General features: G+C 31.7%; 4 protein-coding genes across 12 annotated transcripts; 2 read left to right on the top strand and 2 right to left on the bottom strand.

The window, feature by feature from the left end:
• Positions 1–372: 372 nt before the first annotated feature.
• On the bottom strand, positions 373–5,367 carry LOC115238228 (dnaJ homolog subfamily A member 1). Of its 3 annotated transcripts, none has more exons than XM_029811854.1 (5): positions 5,211–5,367; positions 3,174–3,348; positions 2,779–3,079; positions 2,357–2,696; positions 373–2,265 (listed from the first exon to the last, which is right to left on the bottom strand). In XM_029811854.1, the coding sequence occupies exons 2-5, from the start codon at positions 3,303–3,305 to the stop codon at positions 1,836–1,838; spliced, it is 1,203 nt and encodes a 400-aa protein (XP_029667714.1). In that variant the 5' UTR covers positions 3,306–3,348; positions 5,211–5,367; the 3' UTR covers positions 373–1,835. The 3 variants fall into 3 exon arrangements, with proteins under 3 accessions (XP_029667714.1, XP_029667715.1, XP_029667716.1); XM_029811855.1 differs by lacking the exon at positions 5,211–5,367 and adding an exon at positions 4,827–5,143; XM_029811856.1 differs by lacking the exon at positions 5,211–5,367 and adding an exon at positions 4,908–5,143.
• A 339-nt stretch (positions 5,368–5,706) lies between these two features.
• Positions 5,707–8,778, top strand: LOC115238233 (40S ribosomal protein S24). Of its 4 annotated transcripts, none has more exons than XR_003884470.1 (5): positions 5,707–5,807; positions 6,181–6,249; positions 6,365–6,688; positions 7,503–7,576; positions 8,648–8,778. XR_003884470.1 is itself a non-coding variant. In XM_029811863.1 (4 exons), exons 1-4 carry the CDS (start codon positions 5,805–5,807, stop codon positions 8,648–8,650), a joined length of 399 nt encoding a protein of 132 aa, XP_029667723.1. In that variant the 5' UTR covers positions 5,712–5,804; the 3' UTR covers positions 8,651–8,778. The 4 variants fall into 4 exon arrangements, 2 of the variants coding, with proteins under 2 accessions (XP_029667723.1, XP_029667721.1); XR_003884469.1 differs by having other exon boundaries at positions 5,777–5,896; XM_029811863.1 differs by lacking the exon at positions 7,503–7,576 and having other exon boundaries at positions 5,712–5,807.
• An 837-nt stretch (positions 8,779–9,615) lies between these two features.
• On the bottom strand, positions 9,616–12,394 carry LOC115238229 (flocculation protein FLO11-like). Of its 2 annotated transcripts, none has more exons than XM_029811857.1 (3): positions 11,765–12,394; positions 11,043–11,258; positions 9,616–10,745 (listed from the first exon to the last, which is right to left on the bottom strand). In XM_029811857.1, the coding sequence occupies exons 1-3, from the start codon at positions 11,835–11,837 to the stop codon at positions 9,943–9,945; spliced, it is 1,092 nt and encodes a 363-aa protein (XP_029667717.1). In that variant the 5' UTR covers positions 11,838–12,394; the 3' UTR covers positions 9,616–9,942. The 2 variants fall into 2 exon arrangements, with proteins under 2 accessions (XP_029667717.1, XP_029667718.1); XM_029811858.1 differs by having other exon boundaries at positions 9,616–10,676; positions 11,765–12,393.
• Positions 12,395–13,086: 692 nt separating this feature from the next.
• On the top strand, positions 13,087–20,339 carry LOC115238227 (zinc finger protein 62 homolog). Of its 3 annotated transcripts, none has more exons than XM_029811851.1 (3): positions 13,087–13,378; positions 15,627–15,803; positions 16,316–20,339. In XM_029811851.1, the coding sequence occupies exons 2-3, from the start codon at positions 15,645–15,647 to the stop codon at positions 19,106–19,108; spliced, it is 2,952 nt and encodes a 983-aa protein (XP_029667711.1). In that variant the 5' UTR covers positions 13,087–13,378; positions 15,627–15,644; the 3' UTR covers positions 19,109–20,339. The 3 variants fall into 3 exon arrangements, with proteins under 3 accessions (XP_029667711.1, XP_029667712.1, XP_029667713.1); XM_029811852.1 differs by lacking the exon at positions 13,087–13,378 and adding an exon at positions 15,320–15,493; XM_029811853.1 differs by lacking the exons at positions 13,087–13,378; positions 15,627–15,803 and adding an exon at positions 15,888–16,030.
• Positions 20,340–20,541: the final 202 nt, after the last annotated feature.

The following is a 20,541-nucleotide window of genomic DNA, read 5'->3' as shown; positions in this document are numbered from 1 at the left end:
TATTAAAACGTTGCTCCACATTCTAATTTCATTATTTTTTACGAATATTTATAAAAAGGAAATAAAACATTAAGATATCCAAAAAATTATCGTTTTTGTCATAAAACTTAATTTGGAGCTTGCGCTTTAATCATTTAATTAACTTTTTCTAAAACTAAAAAGAGACAATCATACACAAACTTTACTAGCGCATTAATAAAACTGATAAAGAATTAAATAATATAACATCGCAACAATTAACTTATGTTAGTTCACAATGAATTAATACAGGAAATTAAAGAGAATTCACGGGACAAAAGTACATTCGGATATAATGAAAAATACGAGGAGTTACGGATTTCGCAAGGGCGTAAAATCGATAATTTCATACACACATTTCACAGTTTCGAATTTATTTAAGATGTTCAAAAAAAGTACTAATCGATCACCAATTTTTCCTATAATAAATAAGATTACGAGAGACATATGTGGCTATTTAGTAAAATTCACTATAGTAATTGCGAGTACACGACCATGTATACAGTAAATTATGTGAATGTGGGGGGGGTATGTGTTTCAAAAGAATATTAATTTATGATATAGTACAACAGGGTTTCAAAATTGTCTAGAGTCTAGAACATTTGTTCATGCGCGTTGATGGAATTATAGTAAAAATAACGGAATAAATTTTTGTAGAAATGAATATAGCTTATATAAAAGATCATACTTGAATTTTCAAAATTCCTAATTTTACAATCATCGATTTTATTATAAGGATATACAATAAAATCTTAGAATGGGCTAATGTAAAGAAATGAATTATTAGATCCAATAGCGTATAATTGCACAGTGCTGCTTAAAAAATGCGCGCAATCGTCCACACACACACACACACAGGAACCTGATTCTCCATTTTATTTGCATTATTCGCAAACAAAATTATATATTTCCGTTATTATCGTCACACGCCAGTATACAAAAGCGATTGAGGAAAAAATTAAATATACTATGAATATGGAATAATGTTTCATTTCTCGAAGACCACTGATCGATGTTATATTATCCCGCACTTTACCTAGATATTTAAAACTTTGTCGTTTGCACATCGATTGACACATTTCAATATTACTTTTATAAGTCCTAGAAAAAACTGTAAAAAATAAAAATTTTTAAACCGTTCAAAACTTGTGGAGTAATCAAATGCTACTATTAATATTTGGAGGACCAGAAATAATAGTATACACGGATAATTCACGAATTTGAACTAAACATATGTATATGAACTTTAACTCTAGTTTTATATGTAGCAATTACTGCTGAACTGCTGATTATTGGAGCGATATAACTGGTCAAATAGTGAAGAATAATAATGATGCTTGAAGATACATGTAATTATAGCTCGTAATTCAGGATTGACATCATAAAACGTTATGTTAAATTACTAAATAAATTTCCTTATCACTGTGTAATGATAAGTACATATTTTTAATGATCCTCTACTTAAGCGAAACTGATAGATCTCACTGAGATGTTTCGCCAGAATTTAAAATGTACTTTCAATCTACTTCGAGCATAATAATAGAGATTTCTCTCATTACCAGGTGATAATCCATCTATTCAGTCGCAACGCCTAATTATCGCGTAAGGATCTCATTGAAGAATCAACAACTGTGGTATATTCACAGTTCTGCGCATATCCAGATATGAATTGTTTCAAATTCATTTTTGTGTATTTTCTATATATCCAACTCTATGTTATTTCTTTCTTTAACGTGATACGCGAAATCGAGCGAATGGGACAGAAAGTTCGAAATGAAAGAAATGGCTATGTTTATTACAGCGTTAATGTAATCAAATTAATGTGTGGCACATTGGACTCGCGATGGACCCCCTTCGTCTTCCTCGTACACCTGTCTCGTGTCTCTCCGCCTTTGCTCCTGTTCAGGATCTAAGTCGGTGAGCAAGCACTCTTCAGCGTTGTCCGGAATTATAACTTCTTCTCTCGGTGGCAGACATTGCTCCAGTGTCGGGATAACCGACGGTTCTATGCTCTTCGGGAAATTGACTATGAATTGTATTATGAGCCTACCGTGTGTAAATGGATCCTTGTAAATCGGCATGCCCTCGTTCAAAATGCATTTCAAGTCTCCGTGTTTTGTTACAGTACCAGGATAAGATGTTATCACTAAATCTCTGCCATCCAAAGTACGGATAACTTTCTGGAATCCACATAATGCTTCTACTAATTCTAATTGCATCCGCATGATCAAATCATTTCTTGAACGCCTGAAAAATAATATATCGCAACGTTAGTAGAATGATTAATTACATTGATGAGTAAATTGTAATAAAATTATTCCATTGTAGTAGTACTAACTTGAATACTTCGTGTTCCTTTTCTTCAAGAAGAATAACTATGTCACCAGGTTCTAAGTCTGGTTCTTGATCACCTTCGCCAGTGAAAACAATTTTTTGGCCATCTACCATGCCTGGATCAACATGGACCTCGAGGATTTTTCTATCTCTAATAGTCTTTCTTCCATTGCAATGCTTGCAACGATCACGAGGATTGATACGTTCACCCTGACCTTTACAGTCCGAACACATAGTTTGTAAGTGTTGCAACATTCCTGGACCTAATTGCTGGATTTGTACTTGCAGGCCAGAGCCGTGACACGTCGTACATTGCTCAACAGAACCCTTCTTTCCTCCAATACCTAATCAGAAAATAATGAAAATCATCTTCTCTAGATAGATTTTTGTACAATTATTATATATATATTTCTGTAAAATACTTACCTTCACATTTCTCGCAAATAACATTTTTTTGCAGAGCAAGTTTACGTACAGTTCCCTTATAAAGTTCCTCTAAGGAAACTGATAATTGATGCATAACATCTTGACCTTTGCGCTCTCTACCTCTTCCCCTACCTCGTCCACCAAATCCTCCACCAAAGAACATGTCAAAGATATCCATAGGAGATGAGAAGCCACTATTGCCCATACCACCTTCTTTCAAAGCTTGCTCTCCACCTTGATCATAGATACGCTTCTTCTCAGGGTTTGACAATACCTCATATGCTTGCGAAATTTGCTTAAACTGTAACATATGCAATATTTTATAAATCTTAAATTTTATCATGTATAATACGTATAATTAGTAAATATTTTAAATTCAAAATTGAAAAACGAACCTTTTCGCCCTCATTAGGATTTTTATCAGGATGATATTTCAAAGCAAGTTTTCTATAGGCCTTCTTTAAATCTTCTTGCGTGCATCCAGGTTTCACACCCAACACATCATAAAATGTAGTCTCCTTAACCATTTTCACAGTAAGCTAAACAATGTGTATTAGGATAAACTCGTTTCTGTTAATAAAAATAAAAAATATATTACAATAAATTCTCCTATATATATATATATATATATATATATATATATATATATATATATATATATATTCAACGTTAATATTAAATATTGCTGATACTTGATATAATGATAAACAGGTTTCTTTATTAAAAGAAATAGTCAAAATATTAGTTTTATATTTAAAAAGAAATAAATAAATAAAATGCACACGATGAATTGTTTGTCAAAATGTCAGACACAAGTGTTCCATAACCAACTGATAAAATAGCATCATGGAAACAGTGGTAGACTATTATATATGGTGACTATATATATTCTATTCATTATATTGATGAAAAAATAAGATAAGTATTGCAGTAGCACAATATAATTCATATGTGTGACTAAAAACAGCATAAATATGCAGCCAAGTTGGTTCATATAATTAATTCATATATTCCTCCTTCCATCTCTCCCAATTAAACACATTGCTTTTTTTGTAATGTTATATAATTACATGTGTCAAAATTTGTATGACACGTACAGATTCAAATATGGTCAAATCATGATCAACACATAATATAATCATGAATCCTTTATGATAATAATTGTGAATATTTATAGTAATAAATATTTAATTTATTATTTAAGATAAAGAAGACGCGCGCCTTGAATGCTTTCCCAAGTGAAATTAAGTACATTTGAGACGTATTTAAATCCGTTTCCAAACGTATAAAAATTTATAGACGACGTAAAAAGATTTTGACAAAACGAAATTTTCGATTTAACGACTTTGAATTTTGTTTCTGTTATTAAATGGAAATATTGAAAATACAAAAATCGGAGTACTGTTAAAATCGCTTATTTTTTCTAATCTCAATCATAATTGTTTTAGCTTTTTTTATAAGATTTATTATTAAGATTGCGTAAAAATTTTCTTGCCCTATTCATGGAGAATATATCAAAGCTAAAACTGTAAATTTGTCTGTAAATTCTAGGAGTATAATGTCCACGCGGATTTGTGAGTTTCAAAATGGCGTCTAAATGCTGAGAATATACGATTAAATAGATTAGCGAACGGAGAAATTAAAAGGCGAATTTGTGGCGTGGCGCGCGTCGTGACCGCTTGCCGAACAAAGAGATGTCTTTACACTTTCTAGATCCTTCTGCTATTGTATAAGTATATCGAGCGTACAAACCGAGCAGCGGAAATTGCATACGTTATAGCAAAGCGTGCAGCGATTGCCAAATAGCTCGCGAAAAATTCTACTTAATCGAATGAACGCGTTTATGCTATCGCGAGAAAAACCCTCGTGTGCCTTCGCGCGCGGGAATGATAAGCGAGTTTCTCTTCCTCTGTCACGGCGGATGCTTCGTCGCGTCGTTAATTGATGGCCTGGGTAGGGACGACAAGCTAACGCTCAAGTTACTGACACTATCTACCATTTCTTTTTTTTCCTACCTAGCCCGTTATTATAATGCAAATACTACTCGCCTAGCGATCAACTCTCGACGATTCGTAATATTTTAACAATGTTGAACGTTCACGCTTATATGTGTGCACGCACGAATATACCGTTGCAACCTTCGACCGTCCGCTAAGTCCCCTCTGTTGGTTTCGGAATATTTATCGTTACGCGGCTAAATCGAAAGAAATCGCGACGAGACTGTACGATGGCAGTGGCTGCCGCGACTCCGAGAAATTCTAGACGAGTCTACGCCTCGTGCAAACGCCAATCGGGACTGCGTCTCGAAAGAAAAGTCGCGAAAGGCCACTGATCGATCGCGCGACTCCGGCAGCCTGTTCGTTCTCGTCCGCACCGTTCTCGGATCTCCCGATGAAAAATCGCGAAGTCCACGTAGCCACGCGAGGACTTACCTGCGTAAACGGCGAGACGAGAGTCGATGAAGGATGACCGCGCACGTTTCGCACAACGTTCGTTCTCTCTCCCGTAGCTAGGCGATAACGTTTCACGAACTGAACTGTGCCAAGTGACCACGTCTCCTACCAATATTACTTCGTATTCGTTCTCGAAACTTCCTAGAGAAGCAGTGGCTCGACGTTAACCGAGCGCCAATCAGCTGCCAATATGCCGTCGACGGTAACACCACATGCACAGCATTGGTCTCCTTGAGAAACTCTCTCGTCGATTCGATCACACGGTAATGCAGTTTTACCATTGAAACTCGAAGAGAAAGAAAAATTTCTATGTTTTTCATTGGATATAAAAAACATGTATTATCTGCTGCGTGATGTTTATTCTTTTATTTTCTCTATAACAAAAATCGGTTATTTCCCGCAATCTCTCCGAAATGTATAAATAATATATCAGATATAAGTATCTATAAATAATAAAGTTATTTTATTTAAAAGGCGGATGTGTGTCGACGTCATGTTGTCATAGATGGCGGTATGCGTTTCCGTGCATGTCTTTTTCTCAAGTGTCCTCAAGCGGTACGCTAGTCGAGCAAGATGGTATGTAGTTTGTATCGATAAATTCTGCAGTAATCGTTTAATGAAACGTATAGTGTTTAATTAAATATTTAATAATGGCATCCAATAAAGTACGTGTCATGTATATAATCTTCGAAGAGTACCAATTGCAAAATCAATGTTAATAGTGAATGTGGCCCAAGACACATAACCTTATTAATATGTGAATAGAGTTGCTTATAATTTTTCTTTTGAGCCACCTTATCTAATAATAATATAATAAATTGCATTAAGTCCGAATATTTTGCATTGTTTGTCGATAAAATTTGCAGTATTTTCTCATATAGTTATGGATATATTGATCTTCAACAAGGAACCAAACTTTTAATTGCCATGTTTTGATTCTTGATTACAGACGGAAGGTACAGCTACCATCAGAACAAGAAAGTTCATGACCAATCGGCTTTTATGCCGAAAACAAATGGTGAGTGTGCAAACAGTATTTGTAAAATATTCATCTTTATTATTCATTTGAGACATATAACATGCAAATGTGTAACATTCAAATTTCTACATGATACATACTTTTTGTATTACAGGTCGTAGATGTAATCCATCCTGGCCAACCATCGGTTCGTAAAACCGAAATACGCGAGAAACTAGCCAAAATGTACAAAGTAACACCAGATGTTGTCTTTGTGTTTGGCTTCCAAACCAACTTTGGCGGTGGCAAATCTACTGGATTTGCGCTTATTTATGATACTTTGGACTTTGCAAAGAAATTTGAACCTAAATATAGGTTAGCAAGGCATGGTCTCTTTGAAAAACAAAAGCAAACCAGGAAACAACGTAAAGAACGCAAGAACAGAATGAAAAAAGTTAGGGGTACTAAGAAGAGTAAAGTTGGAGCAGCGTCTAAAAAGGTAGGTTAATTAATGTAAAATGTATTTGTTATGTATAAACATATGTGTCTTGCTCTATTACTTGAATATGTTAACACTATAATTTTTTTAAAATCTTATTTATTTTTTTTTTTCTATCTTTAAATCTTGATATAAAAACTTATTTTATGCATGTGGAAACAACGATTCTTTCAAATGCCAAGAGCTTTTGCTTAATTCTCAAAATTATAATCGGCTTTAATTGTATTTCTTATCTGATATGGGAATCTTTTCTATGTTTTATTCAAATAATTCTAAAGGTAAATTATCATGTTTAGTCAATCTTGAAATATATACTTATAAAATTTTCTTTAACAAATTTTATATAATTGATATAATTAAATTACAAATATATATTATATTGAATAATCAACTTTATTGATACATATATTTTTTAAAACTTAAATTCAAGATTTCTAAAGTTAGATTAATTTAAATTATTTTTGTTGATATATATTCCTTATAATATTTAGATCCTGCAAAACAGTTTTATACATAATATGTGATATTTATGAGGAAATATAAATGGAAAAATAAAACATTTTTTATTGGTGATGTAATAATAGTTTAATAATAGTTAATCATGGGCAAATTCTTAGAAACAAAATTTCTTTTGATCTGATCTTTTTATTATGCATGCTTTGAAGCTCGTTCCACTTGACGTTTGCAATGCTCATGGGATTATTTCATCCCTGTTGTTTATCGAAAGTTAAACAAAGATGGATGATGCTTGTGAACATGCAATCACCAAATGGAACGTAGCCGTGGTAGTATACATTTATTATTCACATTCTAGGGAAGGAAGTAGACAAATGATCATCATTTGCATTACATAGTTCTGGAGAGGGAATATCTTTTTGCTTGATCAGGGTCAGCATGCAAAACTTTAAGTTTTAAAATACTTTTGTTTTTTGTTACTTGCACATTACTTGTATGAGCATGCTGATAATTCTTTTGGTATTTATATTATTTATGTATAGAGAGCATATATATATATATATGTACAATTTTATCTTCGTGATTTATTTGTTAAACTACTAATCATTATAAAATTCTAATATTTTATTTGTGTAATATAGAAATGTATAAGTAGTGTTACATATAATTACATTTTCATATAAAAATCCATATTTTTATGCTACATCTTATGCTTTAAATGCTATAAACAATTTTGCTTATGCTTTATTAATGTATATTTAAAGAAATTCATAGCAGGTACAAAATTTGATTATTTATCTTACATTTCGCTTTTAATCATTTAATTCACAACTTAAATTTAATATGTCATTTATAATATCAAAAATTAAATGAACACTAAACTTTTATTATAAAATACAAATTTTCTTCAAAATAATAAATAGAGAGAGAGAGAGATTGTAGATTGGAATATGTCATTACAATTATTCTAACAAAAAAAAAAAAAAAAAAAAAAAAACTAATAATTAGAAAATTATTAAATGTTTAGTTTACCAAAGTTTTTTAGTTTAATAAAGAGTTACTTCCAATTTTTTTTTTCGAAAAGTTTTGATATAAATTAATTGTAATTGTAACTTAACTGTACATAATTCTAACAAAGTAACAAATTTTATTTTATTTCAAAATACATTCTGTATCACATATGCATGCTATATGAAATAAAAATACACAAAATCACTAATGTTTAAATAATAATATATGTATTTGAATATGGAATTATATTTAATTACACGCTAGTGGGTGTTATATATTTCATATTTAATCAACGTGTTTATTTTGGAATTTAATGCCTTATATGTTAATTGAAGCTGTATGTTATTTCTTACTTTTACAACAATTTGTGCATATATTAAAAATATTTATTATATGTATGTTGTGTGTGCATGTGTTAAACTTAAACAATTTAAATGAGAGATAAAAATATTCTATTGATCTGGACACAATTTTTTTTTTTTTATATTACAGTAAAACTACAAGCTATTATGAAGACCGCAATCATCACCGACGTAAAAGTTATTATAATATTGTACTATGGAGCATAGTTGTAATTATAATAAATTTTGCGGAATAAACGTGTGCATTCTTTTTGATAAAAATTGATTGTCGCATTTTAATATTATTAAAAAAGTAATGTAAAATTAATGCTATTTTGTATATTAAATTAATGCGCCAATATCCCTACCAAAATAATACTTCAAATAACACATCATTGTCACATTAAACTGAGTCCGTTGTGAGATTCTATAATTATTTTTTCTTATATATCTCTTTTTATAAATATACTAAAATTTAAACAATTCTGAGATAAATTTCTTGTAGTGTAGAAAATTATTTTTTCTCTAAATTTTTCCTGGCATATATTAATATTGTCAAAATAAATTAATGGTATTAAGATATATTTACAATAGACTCACTTTAAATGTTATGTTTGTTAAGTGAACAAAGTTGAATCTTGTCGTATATGGAATCTCGTTTGACCTGTTTTTAAAACATTATGACTTCAGCGGATGCTGGACGGGGCTTTTTTGTAGTACGTGTATTGACAGTCTCGTTCTCTTCTATTTTCTTATTGAAGACAGGTAAGATTAGATCGGTGGACGTTCGATCAGGCAATTCGGTGTCAGTACTAGTTACAATTTCTTCGGTTGATGTCGCAATTGATTCAGTGACAATTACAGTAGATTCGATAGATGTTACGATTGATTCGGTAGAATTTAACATTGTCTCGATGGATGATATATTTGATTCGGTGGAAGTCACTGCAGACTCAGTGGACGGAACAATTGATTCTGTAGAAAATGTAATTGTTTCCGTAGTAGATGTTAAGATTGATTCAGTAGATATCGTAACTGATTCATCGTTTATTACAATCGATTCAGTAGAAGTTAGAATTTCTTCGGTCGATGTTGCAATCGGCTCTGTGTTTTGTATATTAAATTAATGCGCCAATATCCCTACCAAAATAATACTTCAAATAACACATCATTGTCACATTAAACTGAGTCCGTTGTGAGATTCTATAATTATTTTTTCTTATATATCTCTTTTTATAAATATACTAAAATTTAAACAATTCTGAGATAAATTTCTTGTAGTGTAGAAAATTATTTTTTCTCTAAATTTTTCCTGGCATATATTAATATTGTCAAAATAAATTAATGGTATTAAGATATATTTACAATAGACTCACTTTAAATGTTATGTTTGTTAAGTGAACAAAGTTGAATCTTGTCGTATATGGAATCTCGTTTGACCTGTTTTTAAAACATTATGACTTCAGCGGATGCTGGACGGGGCTTTTTTGTAGTACGTGTATTGACAGTCTCGTTCTCTTCTATTTTCTTATTGAAGACAGGTAAGATTAGATCGGTGGACGTTCGATCAGGCAATTCGGTGTCAGTACTAGTTACAATTTCTTCGGTTGATGTCGCAATTGATTCAGTGACAATTACAGTAGATTCGATAGATGTTACGATTGATTCGGTAGAATTTAACATTGTCTCGATGGATGATATATTTGATTCGGTGGAAGTCACTGCAGACTCAGTGGACGGAACAATTGATTCTGTAGAAAATGTAATTGTTTCCGTAGTAGATGTTAAGATTGATTCAGTAGATATCGTAACTGATTCATCGCGCGCGTTTGTTACAATCGATTCAGTAGAAGTTAGAATTTCTTCGGTCGATGTTGCAATCGGCTCTGTGGAAGTTGCAGTTAACTGGGTAATAAGTGGAATCGGTTCGGTAAGAGTTACAGTAGACTCAGTTAAGACTGATTCAGTCTGAGTAACAGTTTGAGATGTCTGTTGTCGTGGCGTGGTCAATTTAATTTTTGGTGTAGTCGTTGGAAGTTGCGTAGCTTTTGGAATCTCGAATTCGTATATATTAGGAGTCCAATCGATCCCGAACATGGGAGGTGATGGCAGGTTTGGCATCAGAGGTCTCATGTCCCACTCATCTGAATCGCTATCTGGACTGTAGTTATTTCCTGTAACTTTTCGGATGATGTACCAGTTACCAACTCGAACGCCCCAATCTTGTTTTGGGTCGAAGGATATGCTAGCTAATACCATGAAAAAATTGATAAAATAGGAATGTTAAATCAAGATCGTGTAGAAATTGCTTGAGACTATGCAATTGTAGAGATCTCGGAAAGAATTGATACTATACGCAATGTTAATTGCATTTCCTGTACGACTGTCGAAATCGCGATACTTTCAATTATGTTCTGTAGCGAAGCATAAACACATGATTTAACATTCACCTCGAACATGAATTTCAGCCTTATGATGTAACAACGAGTTAAAAGGAAATACTACGTATTCTAACTCTAAAATTTTATATGATTGAAATTGCTTACACAAATCCAAGAATAAACCTGGATAACCCGATACTCGATTTTCTATAGTTTTATCGATGTTGAAAATATCCTGCGGTGAGAAACTTGGAGTTGGATTGTCGTTACCGAACCACTCTTGCCATTTTCCCACGACTCGATTTTTTAGTATTCTGAACCAATCTCGTATAGTTTCTCCGAATCCAGCTGATCGATATCCACTATGTAAACCTGCACCATCTGCGATAAGCGTTTGCATTGAATAAAATATCAAAAGTTTATAGTAGTACTGGATTGATTATTATATACTATGTGCAAAAACAAAATAATTTCAATTCATTACAACATTGAACTCTTAATTTGTATAATTTTAACATAAAACGACATAATTTAGAAAAGTGAAAAACTATTTCATATTAAATCTTATCGATATTAATCAATAATTGTAAATTTCATGTATTGATTAAAGATGTTGAATTTTAGTGGAACAATTTGGATGCAATCAATTTAATGATACAATTCCATTATTACAAATTATCAGTATGTTCTTTTTATTATAATTAAAGGATTTAGGACAGAGGATATTTAATTTACTTCATTTAATCACTTTAAAAGCTTGAAAGACTTAATGTACGTTTAATTTATTCAACTTTGACACTGATTATCTCAATGTAGCACTGGCTTTTCAATTTTCTCCCGTATACACGATCAATTTAACGTAAACGATTGTTTGCATTGTACACAACCTCTATCGAAAATTGGTATCGGTGCAACGAGTTGCCAGGTGAGAAGCAACAACAATACACCGAGTGGTTGCATTTTGCAATCGGACAAACAACATCACTCTGCGTGCAGATAGGAACGTGTGTGGCTTTATATGTCCTACGGCGGAAGTGCATAGCATGACAATCTCGTTAGTGCCACAATTTTATCGGATATCAAATTGTATCCTCGCAATAATATCATTAAATAGCATCGACCTTGTTCATCCTGATCCTGATCTCCCTCACGGGTTGAACCCCTCTCCCTCCCTCCGCATCATTTCCATAATATATAACTTACACCGAGAAATCCAAAGTTTGTATATAACGCGCGATGTGCAGTAAGGCGGACAATCACTTATTCCGCGAATCTAAAGCCGCAGTATTATGCTATTGTGTTGTGTTACGTATGAATACAAATTACATACATGCGCTCATGTGTGCGATTACTCATGTGGTTTGGGACCGACCAGCCTCTCAAACTGGCTATCAATGGATTGCATTGTGTGCACTTGTTAAAAACTTGCAGTTTATACAATTTTTTACTATTATGCGTTTGTCCGCGTTTCTAACGTTAGAAAAACATTATTTTATTTTAATATATTGTGCTATTTTTTAATATTTCTATATATATCAATGCAAATCAAGAAAAAAAAAACAATTTGGCTTGCTCTAACAAAAACAACTCTAGAAAAAGGTTTACAGTTGATGCGTAGCATATAAAAGATACATACAGGTCTTTTATTTATAATTATTGCGCTATGTTCAAACGACTTTAATTTCAGATCAGCTTTGAATGAATCATATGGATGCGAGATAGATTAGGAGAATTTTTATATCAAGTAGTCTACACGAATATGTTCGGGATGCATTATTCGTGCATATATCTTAGCGCAAACACCTTATAAAATGAAAACGTGTTCGCGGCAGAATATTAGTTGGTATAAAATGTAATGAGAATTACTTATAATATTTTGCATGTGTCTAGGATTTATGAACTATTACATTTTTGTGATCGATCGTATAACCGTCGATGATAAAGGTGCTACAAGCCATTTATTGCCCATCATAGACCTTGTTAACATTTGTACACTTATTGACACAAAGTGCCAGAAAGGACTGAGTAGAGCTTGAAGAGATGCGTTTTTCTCAACCATTGTTTATATATTGCTATCGGCAGAATTCAATTAATTGATAATTTAATAAACTTTTTGGGTAGTGAAGTACTTGGCGCTCTAGAAAATCGCCCAACTCGCCAGTTTTTCAGGTACTAATTCTATAGACCCTAAATCGTAGCTGGTCGAAACAAAGCTGCTTGAGCTGCTATGTGCCACATGTGAAAGTGGACTCGTCCAGAATGGTTGAAAACGCAACGTTCGCAATTCTCTCGTCATCTTTCTCTCTTATACTCCTCGAATATTAATATTTCAAGCTATTCTACTTAGCTACACATTATCTTTATCTTCCAAGAATTTGTCTATAGTGCGCATGAGTCTGTGAAGACAACGGATACCGACGCTTCATTCAGAATCCGGTGGTGCAGTCTGTCTACGTTATACAACGGCGTACTGGATCAATCGTGGCTCATCAAAGTATCAGGTAATCAGGTTTTGCGATAAATCATGAATACACACTATCAGTACAGAATCGAATTACATGATAGGACGCAGTTTGTATACATATTATACAAATCCCAAGTTTTGTAGAGGCTACAATATCGTGGATACGTGTGTGGTTGGGTTATGTTACGTAGAATAGCTGATTGCGTTCTTAGAAATAAATCATATTGCACAGGAAAAGGCTGGTTACAAATACGTATATAGATAGCACATAGAAAATAAAGTAAAATATAGATAAAATTCTACGAAAATTTTAGCTTATCTCCAAATATGGACTCGCCCAAGATTCTCGAGTCTGTATCATCCAATCACATAGTAGCATACAGTGGCGGAACAATAACTGTAAATGCCCATTACTTCTTAAAAATTTGCCAATCATAAACTAAAATGTTTTTTAATGTCTATATTTTGACAAAAATAGAAAACGATTTAGATGAGAACATTTGTAATGTTTACATAATTTTTTTTGTAATGTTCACATAATTTGCTTGTGTCTGACGAAATATATATTCAAAACTATTTACAATATATATATATACTCTCGCAGATCCATCAATATCTTAGTTTTATCCCGCGTCAATATTAATATATTAGTAGCAGTATTAGTCAAACAAGAATATATCTCTAATAATTCTATTTGGATGGTATTTAATAACATGTTATAATAAAACTATAGATTTTTAGAAATTTTTACATATTTGCAATACATAACTATTTAATTAACAATGTATTGCCTAGTTTAAACATGGGACCATGTTGCCTGTGTAAGTAAATTTTCGATAAATAAATTTTGCTTACTTGTTGTTAAACATTGTTAAGCAAATTATGAAAAATCCGCATGATGACACAATTTATATGACAATTAAGTAATTGAAACTAAGGAAATAAGGAAAAGTTACACTTAATGAAGGATTAAGCCAATCAGGTCGAAATTGTGTTCTTAACAGCTTCTCTTTGGAAATCTTACTAAAATATATCTACAACTTTGTCAGATTGAATTGCATTTTTGTTAAACTTTTTATTGATTGTCTATGTAATAGCATATAGTGTCTCTTTTCTGCATGAAGTGTCTTCTCTTAAATCAATATTCGGTAACCACGTCAGCACGTAACTGTAGCGTACGAAAATCCAAGATTCGCTAGATATGTCGACTACAATCATACGATTCTAATGTGTGAATAACGACAATCTCAATTTTCTTATTTGATGTTTCGTTAATATTTTATAACAGAAATCTGAAAAAATCATATTACATCCACATTTTATAAAATCATTTATATGACGATTTGATATTTCCCAGGTAGCAAAAGTAGTCTTTTTGACATCATTTTGACCTAATTTGACGTCAAAATGACTACTTTTGCTACCTGGGTTGGCTTTTAGGACATGTAAACTATGTACGCGTCAATTAAGATATATGGTAAAATTGCAGAAATTATTATGCTTTTAAGTAAACCTTACTCTGCTCATTCCGATGATAGTCTTATAACATCTTAATTTCCGCTTTTTCCTAAAATGAAGTTTGATAATTATTGATTATGCCATAATCCATCGACATCGGGATATATATGTACATACTATACCAATATATGGAAATTAGAGATATATTAAAGAAATTTTTTATAAAGAATAATTAACCGGCCTTTGTAAGCAATTGATTGACATTATAGATGTCAATTAATTAATTAACCTTATTAATTTATACCAATAAGTCTGTATTTCAACGTTCTACATGCTGCTTTTATCTTTCTTTCCCCATTAAAGCATAAATATATTTGATACTAAAGCATAAGCTGAGCGAAAGTATGTGTGTAGTCGAAGCTAACAGGCCCAATTGCTATGTAATGCTATGGGGCGCCCTTTGGGCCAGTACCACATCCAGCACTGTCCAGCATTACCACCAGTTCACCAGTGACCACCGTGTCAATGGTCGAGGGTCGAGGTTGGGCGTTAGGCAGGGTTAAAATGTTCAGCACAAATGTGTTCCTCTTTGTCCAATGCGGATGAGATACGTTACGTAGGGTCATAACGCGACGGAAAGAGAGAGATATCGCAAGATATCGTAGCGATCGTAAAGAGATACGGAAAAAGAAAGGTACAGAGAAAGGGGCATTCAGGGTTTTTAGTAGATGAGAAGACGCTCAGGCAGGAGCAAGCAGAGGCTCGCAAATAGATAGCATTGCCAACGTGCTTGTTGGAGTACTCAAACCCAAAACATCTCTCCACAGATTGTACCCTATCTCGAGATGGCCGACAACATCACCACCGTCTACGGAGATAAGAATGACGATAGTGATTACACAGCATCACTAGTATCACCTCTTCTCACCGATTTTGAAATTCAGTGCAAACCAGAACCATGTTCCAATCTACCTAACTCGACCGACGAGGACCTATCGGTGTTTGTAAGTTGAAAGTATTTTGTGTGATATTATATTATATAGATTAGAGCTTTATCACTTATATACGCCATATCTGCATCGAAATCGAAATATTATTCAATTTTTAAAATATTTATTATATCTTTGGAAAAGAGTACTTGTGTGAAAATGCTACTTTTGCCGAAATTGGTAGCCATACTTTACCGCGCTTTTCATGTTGCGTTGATTGACCATTTTGGTTAGATATACTGGTACTTTGCGTTGCTACATGTTTAAATGTTATTATCATGCATGTTGCATAGCCGATCATTTTCCAATAAATGAAAAATTAGTTGTGGTTACTACTAGTTTCTTTACTAGGAAAATTCAGATCACATTTTTAGGTTATATGTTTCATATATAAATTTTGTTTTGTTGTAGAATCTCATGTTATATAATTATAATTATAATTTTATACGCTGAGTCTTTTTTTTGTTTAGTTTTATATTAAAATATAAAAATTATTTAGAAATAATGTATTTTATTTTTTATTATAGGATGAACCCTCAACCTCAACATTGTACACTCCAGTATCTGTACCTACGATAAAAAATCCAATTGTTTTGTTAGAAAGATGTGATAAAATTTGGCAAACATTACAAATGATAAAGATTATACAAACTGAGAAACCAGTCAATGATGACAATGAAGAAAGTAAAAAGGAAGAAGTACAATATTCAGATAATGCCAAACAATCTGTATCACCTATCATGGATCAACCTGCATTGAGAAATCATAATACAGTGCCATTACCTTTCAAGTTTTCTGTCCAAAAAACAAAAAAATTATATCCTTGCACTATATGTGGTAAGCAATACTTGGAAAGACGATCCTTAAGAAAGCATTCGGAAAGAGTACATGGAATTACTATACCATTACTCATCAAAGGTAGACGTCCCAGAAATACTTCACTATTATCTAACAAAAAGAATTTCAACAAAGTCAATCTAGTTACTTCACTTAATAAAGAAGGTAGTGATTTTGAAAATCTTAATGACAAAGCTTCACATCCAAAGACAAAATTTGTAAATGCTAAAACTGTTGCTTTACGATCTACAGTGTTAAGGAAATTTGTCAAATGCACATTGTGTCAACAGAAAGTAACATCTATAAGGAAACATTTAATTTATTATCATAAAATTGGTGGTTCTTCAAGTGTAGTAGAACAACTAGAATCTTCATTATTAATTGAGAATGGAACATCATCTGAGGATAAGAAACCTACATTAGAAAATATTTCCACCCAGAAATCTCCACAATCTGCTAAGATGAATATGCAAGATGGTTTTCGCATAATGGATAATGAAGCTGATACTCATAAAACATCTCAAGTTAAGAAAAAACGAAAGTATACATTATCTTATGTAAATGCTAAGAAAAGATTCAAGTTGAACAACGAGCGTTATGTATTTACTCGACATGGGCCTGCTGTAACACAGAAACAAGCATCTTTTATTCATACCAGACACAACAATCGTACATCATATCAATGCGACATTTGTTTAGGAATATATGCATCTGATCGTAGTTTGTACAAACATAGACGCAATCACATTTTTCGTGGAGAAACTAAAGAAAATATTCACAATGTCAAATGTAGATATCATAATTCACCATTTAATAAGAAATACAAATTATTGCTGTCTTCCACAATGTCAACTGATACAACTGCAGAAAATACTAGCAATAGCATCAATGATGTACAAAATGGCAAAATTTCCAAGATTAATCAAACAGTTCAATACAATGGAAAAATAGACAAGAGCAATGAAACTACTTGTATATGCGGAAGATCATTTCGAAATCCTCATACCTTGTTCATTCATAAAAAAAGCTGTGAGTTATATAAACAGGAAGATACTATGTCGCAATATACAAGTGTCAGTAGTGATTCTGGAATTGGTATTAACATAACGATAAAGAAACTAAATGATTCCTATAAGATTGTTGGAAAAGATAATAATGAAAGTAAACTCCAAAAATCTGACATCCATTTCAAAGAAAATAATTTGTCTATATCTAACACATCTGATCATACTACCAAAGAGTCTGTTAATTTATGCGCTAAACAAAAAGAATCAGATAAATCTGAATTATTTAATTACAGTAAAGATCATAGCTTTTTGAAGTTACATGTTGCAGATGAAGATGTAATTATCGATATCGAAGATGATATACAAATTGAATTTGATAAAAATAATACATCAAAGAAAATGGTTACACAACAAGATAATAAAAGGTATATGTCAAAGGAGCAGAATGATGTAAAAAATTTGAAAAATGAACAAGTTTCTGATAAAATCGGTACATCAAAACGAATATGTCAAGACGTTCTAGACATTTTTGCACATAAATCTAAGAGTGCAGTAAAAAATGGAAGTCAGGAAAACAGCCAGGTTGAAGATCGGGAAATATGTCAGGATAGCCAGATTAAAAGTCAGAAAATACATCAGGAAAAGAAAAGAAAGTTACGATCTTCAAATAAACGACGTCGAAATGATGAAAAGAAGTTTGATCATTTGAACAATGGAATGGAGGTTTGTATGACGAAATTTGATCCATTATCGGTATGTGGATATTGTAACGAACAGTTTGACACAATTAATTCATACTATAATCATCAGTGTACTGTTAAAGAGGGGAGACCATTTGATGAATTTTCACTACAGTTATTATGTTTCCATTGTGAAGATGTTTTACATAATTTCAATGAATATGATAAGCATATGAGAGTCAAACATTTTGATAATGCGTATCATTGTTACCTATGTATCAAACGATTTCTAAGCGATAAAGCGCGATTACAACATATTAGTTTAGAGCATAACAATATGTCTTGCAGATTTTGTGATGAAAAAATTTCTATTAAAGTTAAAGCCTTACACGAAGGTTATCATTTAGGTTTTGGTTATCCCTGTCATAAATGTAAAAAAGCTTATACGAATGGAAAGAATCTTTCTTATCATAACTATAAGTCTAGATTACATCCAAAGACTGATAATCTAGTAACTTGTACCATATGTTTAAAATCTGTAAAAGTACGAAGTTTTCGCACTCACATGTCTACGCATAAACATAACGCTTGTTATTTTTGTGGTAAAGTGTTTTCTAACAAAACAGGTATAGAGTTCCACACCATGATACATCATGGTACACAGTCTAAATTAAAGTGTAATGTCTGTGGTACGCGTTTCTTCACTAAGAAACAACTCGAGAAACATGCAAAGGTGGATGGATGTAATAGTGGCATACAAGGAGTGAAAAATAGAAATACAGTAGCGCATCATTAATAATATATTTGTTTAAGAATAGTAGTATATATATAAACATAAAACAGATTAATGTGAGAATTAATATCAGATATAATTAAAAATCTTTTACATTGCAAATTATTTATAATTTAATACAGATGTGCAGGTAGTTTTGATGCATTATAATTAGGTTTGCTATTAATATATAGAGCAAACCTTTGTATAATTCGATTTTGTTGTATAGCTAACATGCGCATACCGATTATTGCGCATAAATACATGTGAAATAAAAATGAATACATGTTCCATTATTTTTATGTATAAGACATGGGTGATGCTTTGTAAAACCACCTGTAACTCTCTCTTGTCATATGTTCCATAATGTTCTATATAATATATAAACCGATTATGAACAAATATTTTCGCGTTCTATTACATTCTCACATGTGTCTATTGTATCGTCTGTGTAGCATTAATATCTTATAAATCTTGCAAACTAAATTTTTTCTTAAAACAAAATTTTTCATAGATATATCTGTTTTATATCAATGATTAAAGTTGTTTTTTTTTTGTGTTGAACGCTTTTAGTATTCTTTCTATATTATCTGTTAATTACAGTTATTGTTTTACAAGATATTAATTTACACAAATGATATTTCAACTAAATTTACTGATATTAATATCTTCTATAAAATTGTACAAAATTTAAGAATACAGGATCTTTGTATAAATGATGTATATCCTATCTTTATTCAAAGATAATAGAGCATTGGACGTATGTGATATTTGCGTTGAATGCATATTAATATTAATGTTGTATTTTCATTATTGATGTAGAGATGAGTAAGCAACAACAAAAAATATCATTACCAACTCATGTTTAATAACACTCTTAGGAACAAGTGTTTTGAAAACATGTTATTTGTATCAATAGTATATCGTTTATTTTTAAACTTGTTATTTACATGAAAATCATAATAAACCAAAGGAACATAATCTTGGTACACAAAAGGTATCATATGTTATTATATACATATATGTGTATTCTTTTTTAAGATCTGTGCATCGAATTTATATTGCATCATACGTAACAATATCATGATAATGAAATTAATTTTATAATACGTGGAAATTAAACGATATAAATTTTTTACTTTGAACATATGTATATATTTTTATGATATGTATGTATTGTTAAATTTTAACTGTTTCCCATTTTCGTGGTATGTAACTGATTAATGTGAAAGATATAGTCATATTTTATTAATCCGCTAACATTTGTGTTTTTTTAAATTGGCGGCGATTTTATACGTCATATGATAAATATGGTATTTCATTTGGAATTATAATAATGTTAAAATCAATTATCAGTATAAAAAAAACTTATTTGCAAATTTGTACGTTTTACAACAATACTCATAAATAACATGTAATTATAAACAATCAAATTCGACAATCTATTTACTGCAATA

This window comes from Formica exsecta, unplaced genomic scaffold (assembly GCF_003651465.1).
Source record: "Formica exsecta isolate Colony F162 unplaced genomic scaffold, ASM365146v1 scaffold33, whole genome shotgun sequence".
NCBI classification, from domain to species: Eukaryota; Metazoa; Arthropoda; class Insecta; order Hymenoptera; family Formicidae; genus Formica; species Formica exsecta.
The sequence above is the reverse complement of the archived record's forward strand: the minus strand, read 5'-3'. Positions and strand labels throughout refer to the sequence as shown.

Excerpts from the sequence above, each read along its gene's own strand:
- LOC115238228 (XM_029811854.1), bottom strand. The coding sequence starts at position 3,305 with ATGGTTAAGGAGACTACATTTTATGATGTGTTGGGTGTGAAACCTGGA. Across the intron at positions 3,080-3,173 it reads ATCCTAATGAGGGCGAAAAG|TTTAAGCAAATTTCGCAAGC; the intron begins GTTCGTTTTTCA and ends CATATGTTACAG. Across the intron at positions 2,697-2,778 it reads TATTTGCGAGAAATGTGAAG|GTATTGGAGGAAAGAAGGGT; the intron begins GTAAGTATTTTA and ends TTTTCTGATTAG.
- LOC115238233 (XM_029811861.1), top strand. Across the intron at positions 6,250-6,364 it reads TTTTATGCCGAAAACAAATG|GTCGTAGATGTAATCCATCC; the intron begins GTGAGTGTGCAA and ends TTTGTATTACAG.
- LOC115238229 (XM_029811857.1), bottom strand. The coding sequence starts at position 11,837 with ATGCAACCACTCGGTGTATTGTTGTTGCTTCTCACCTGGCAACTCGTT. Across the intron at positions 11,259-11,764 it reads GATACCAATTTTCGATAGAG|ATGGTGCAGGTTTACATAGT; the intron begins GTTGTGTACAAT and ends CGCTTATCGCAG. Across the intron at positions 10,746-11,042 it reads AGGTTTATTCTTGGATTTGT|CTAGCATATCCTTCGACCCA; the intron begins GTAAGCAATTTC and ends TCATGGTATTAG.
- LOC115238227 (XM_029811851.1), top strand. The coding sequence starts at position 15,645 with ATGGCCGACAACATCACCACCGTCTACGGAGATAAGAATGACGATAGT. Across the intron at positions 15,804-16,315 it reads ACGAGGACCTATCGGTGTTT|GATGAACCCTCAACCTCAAC; the intron begins GTAAGTTGAAAG and ends TTTTTATTATAG.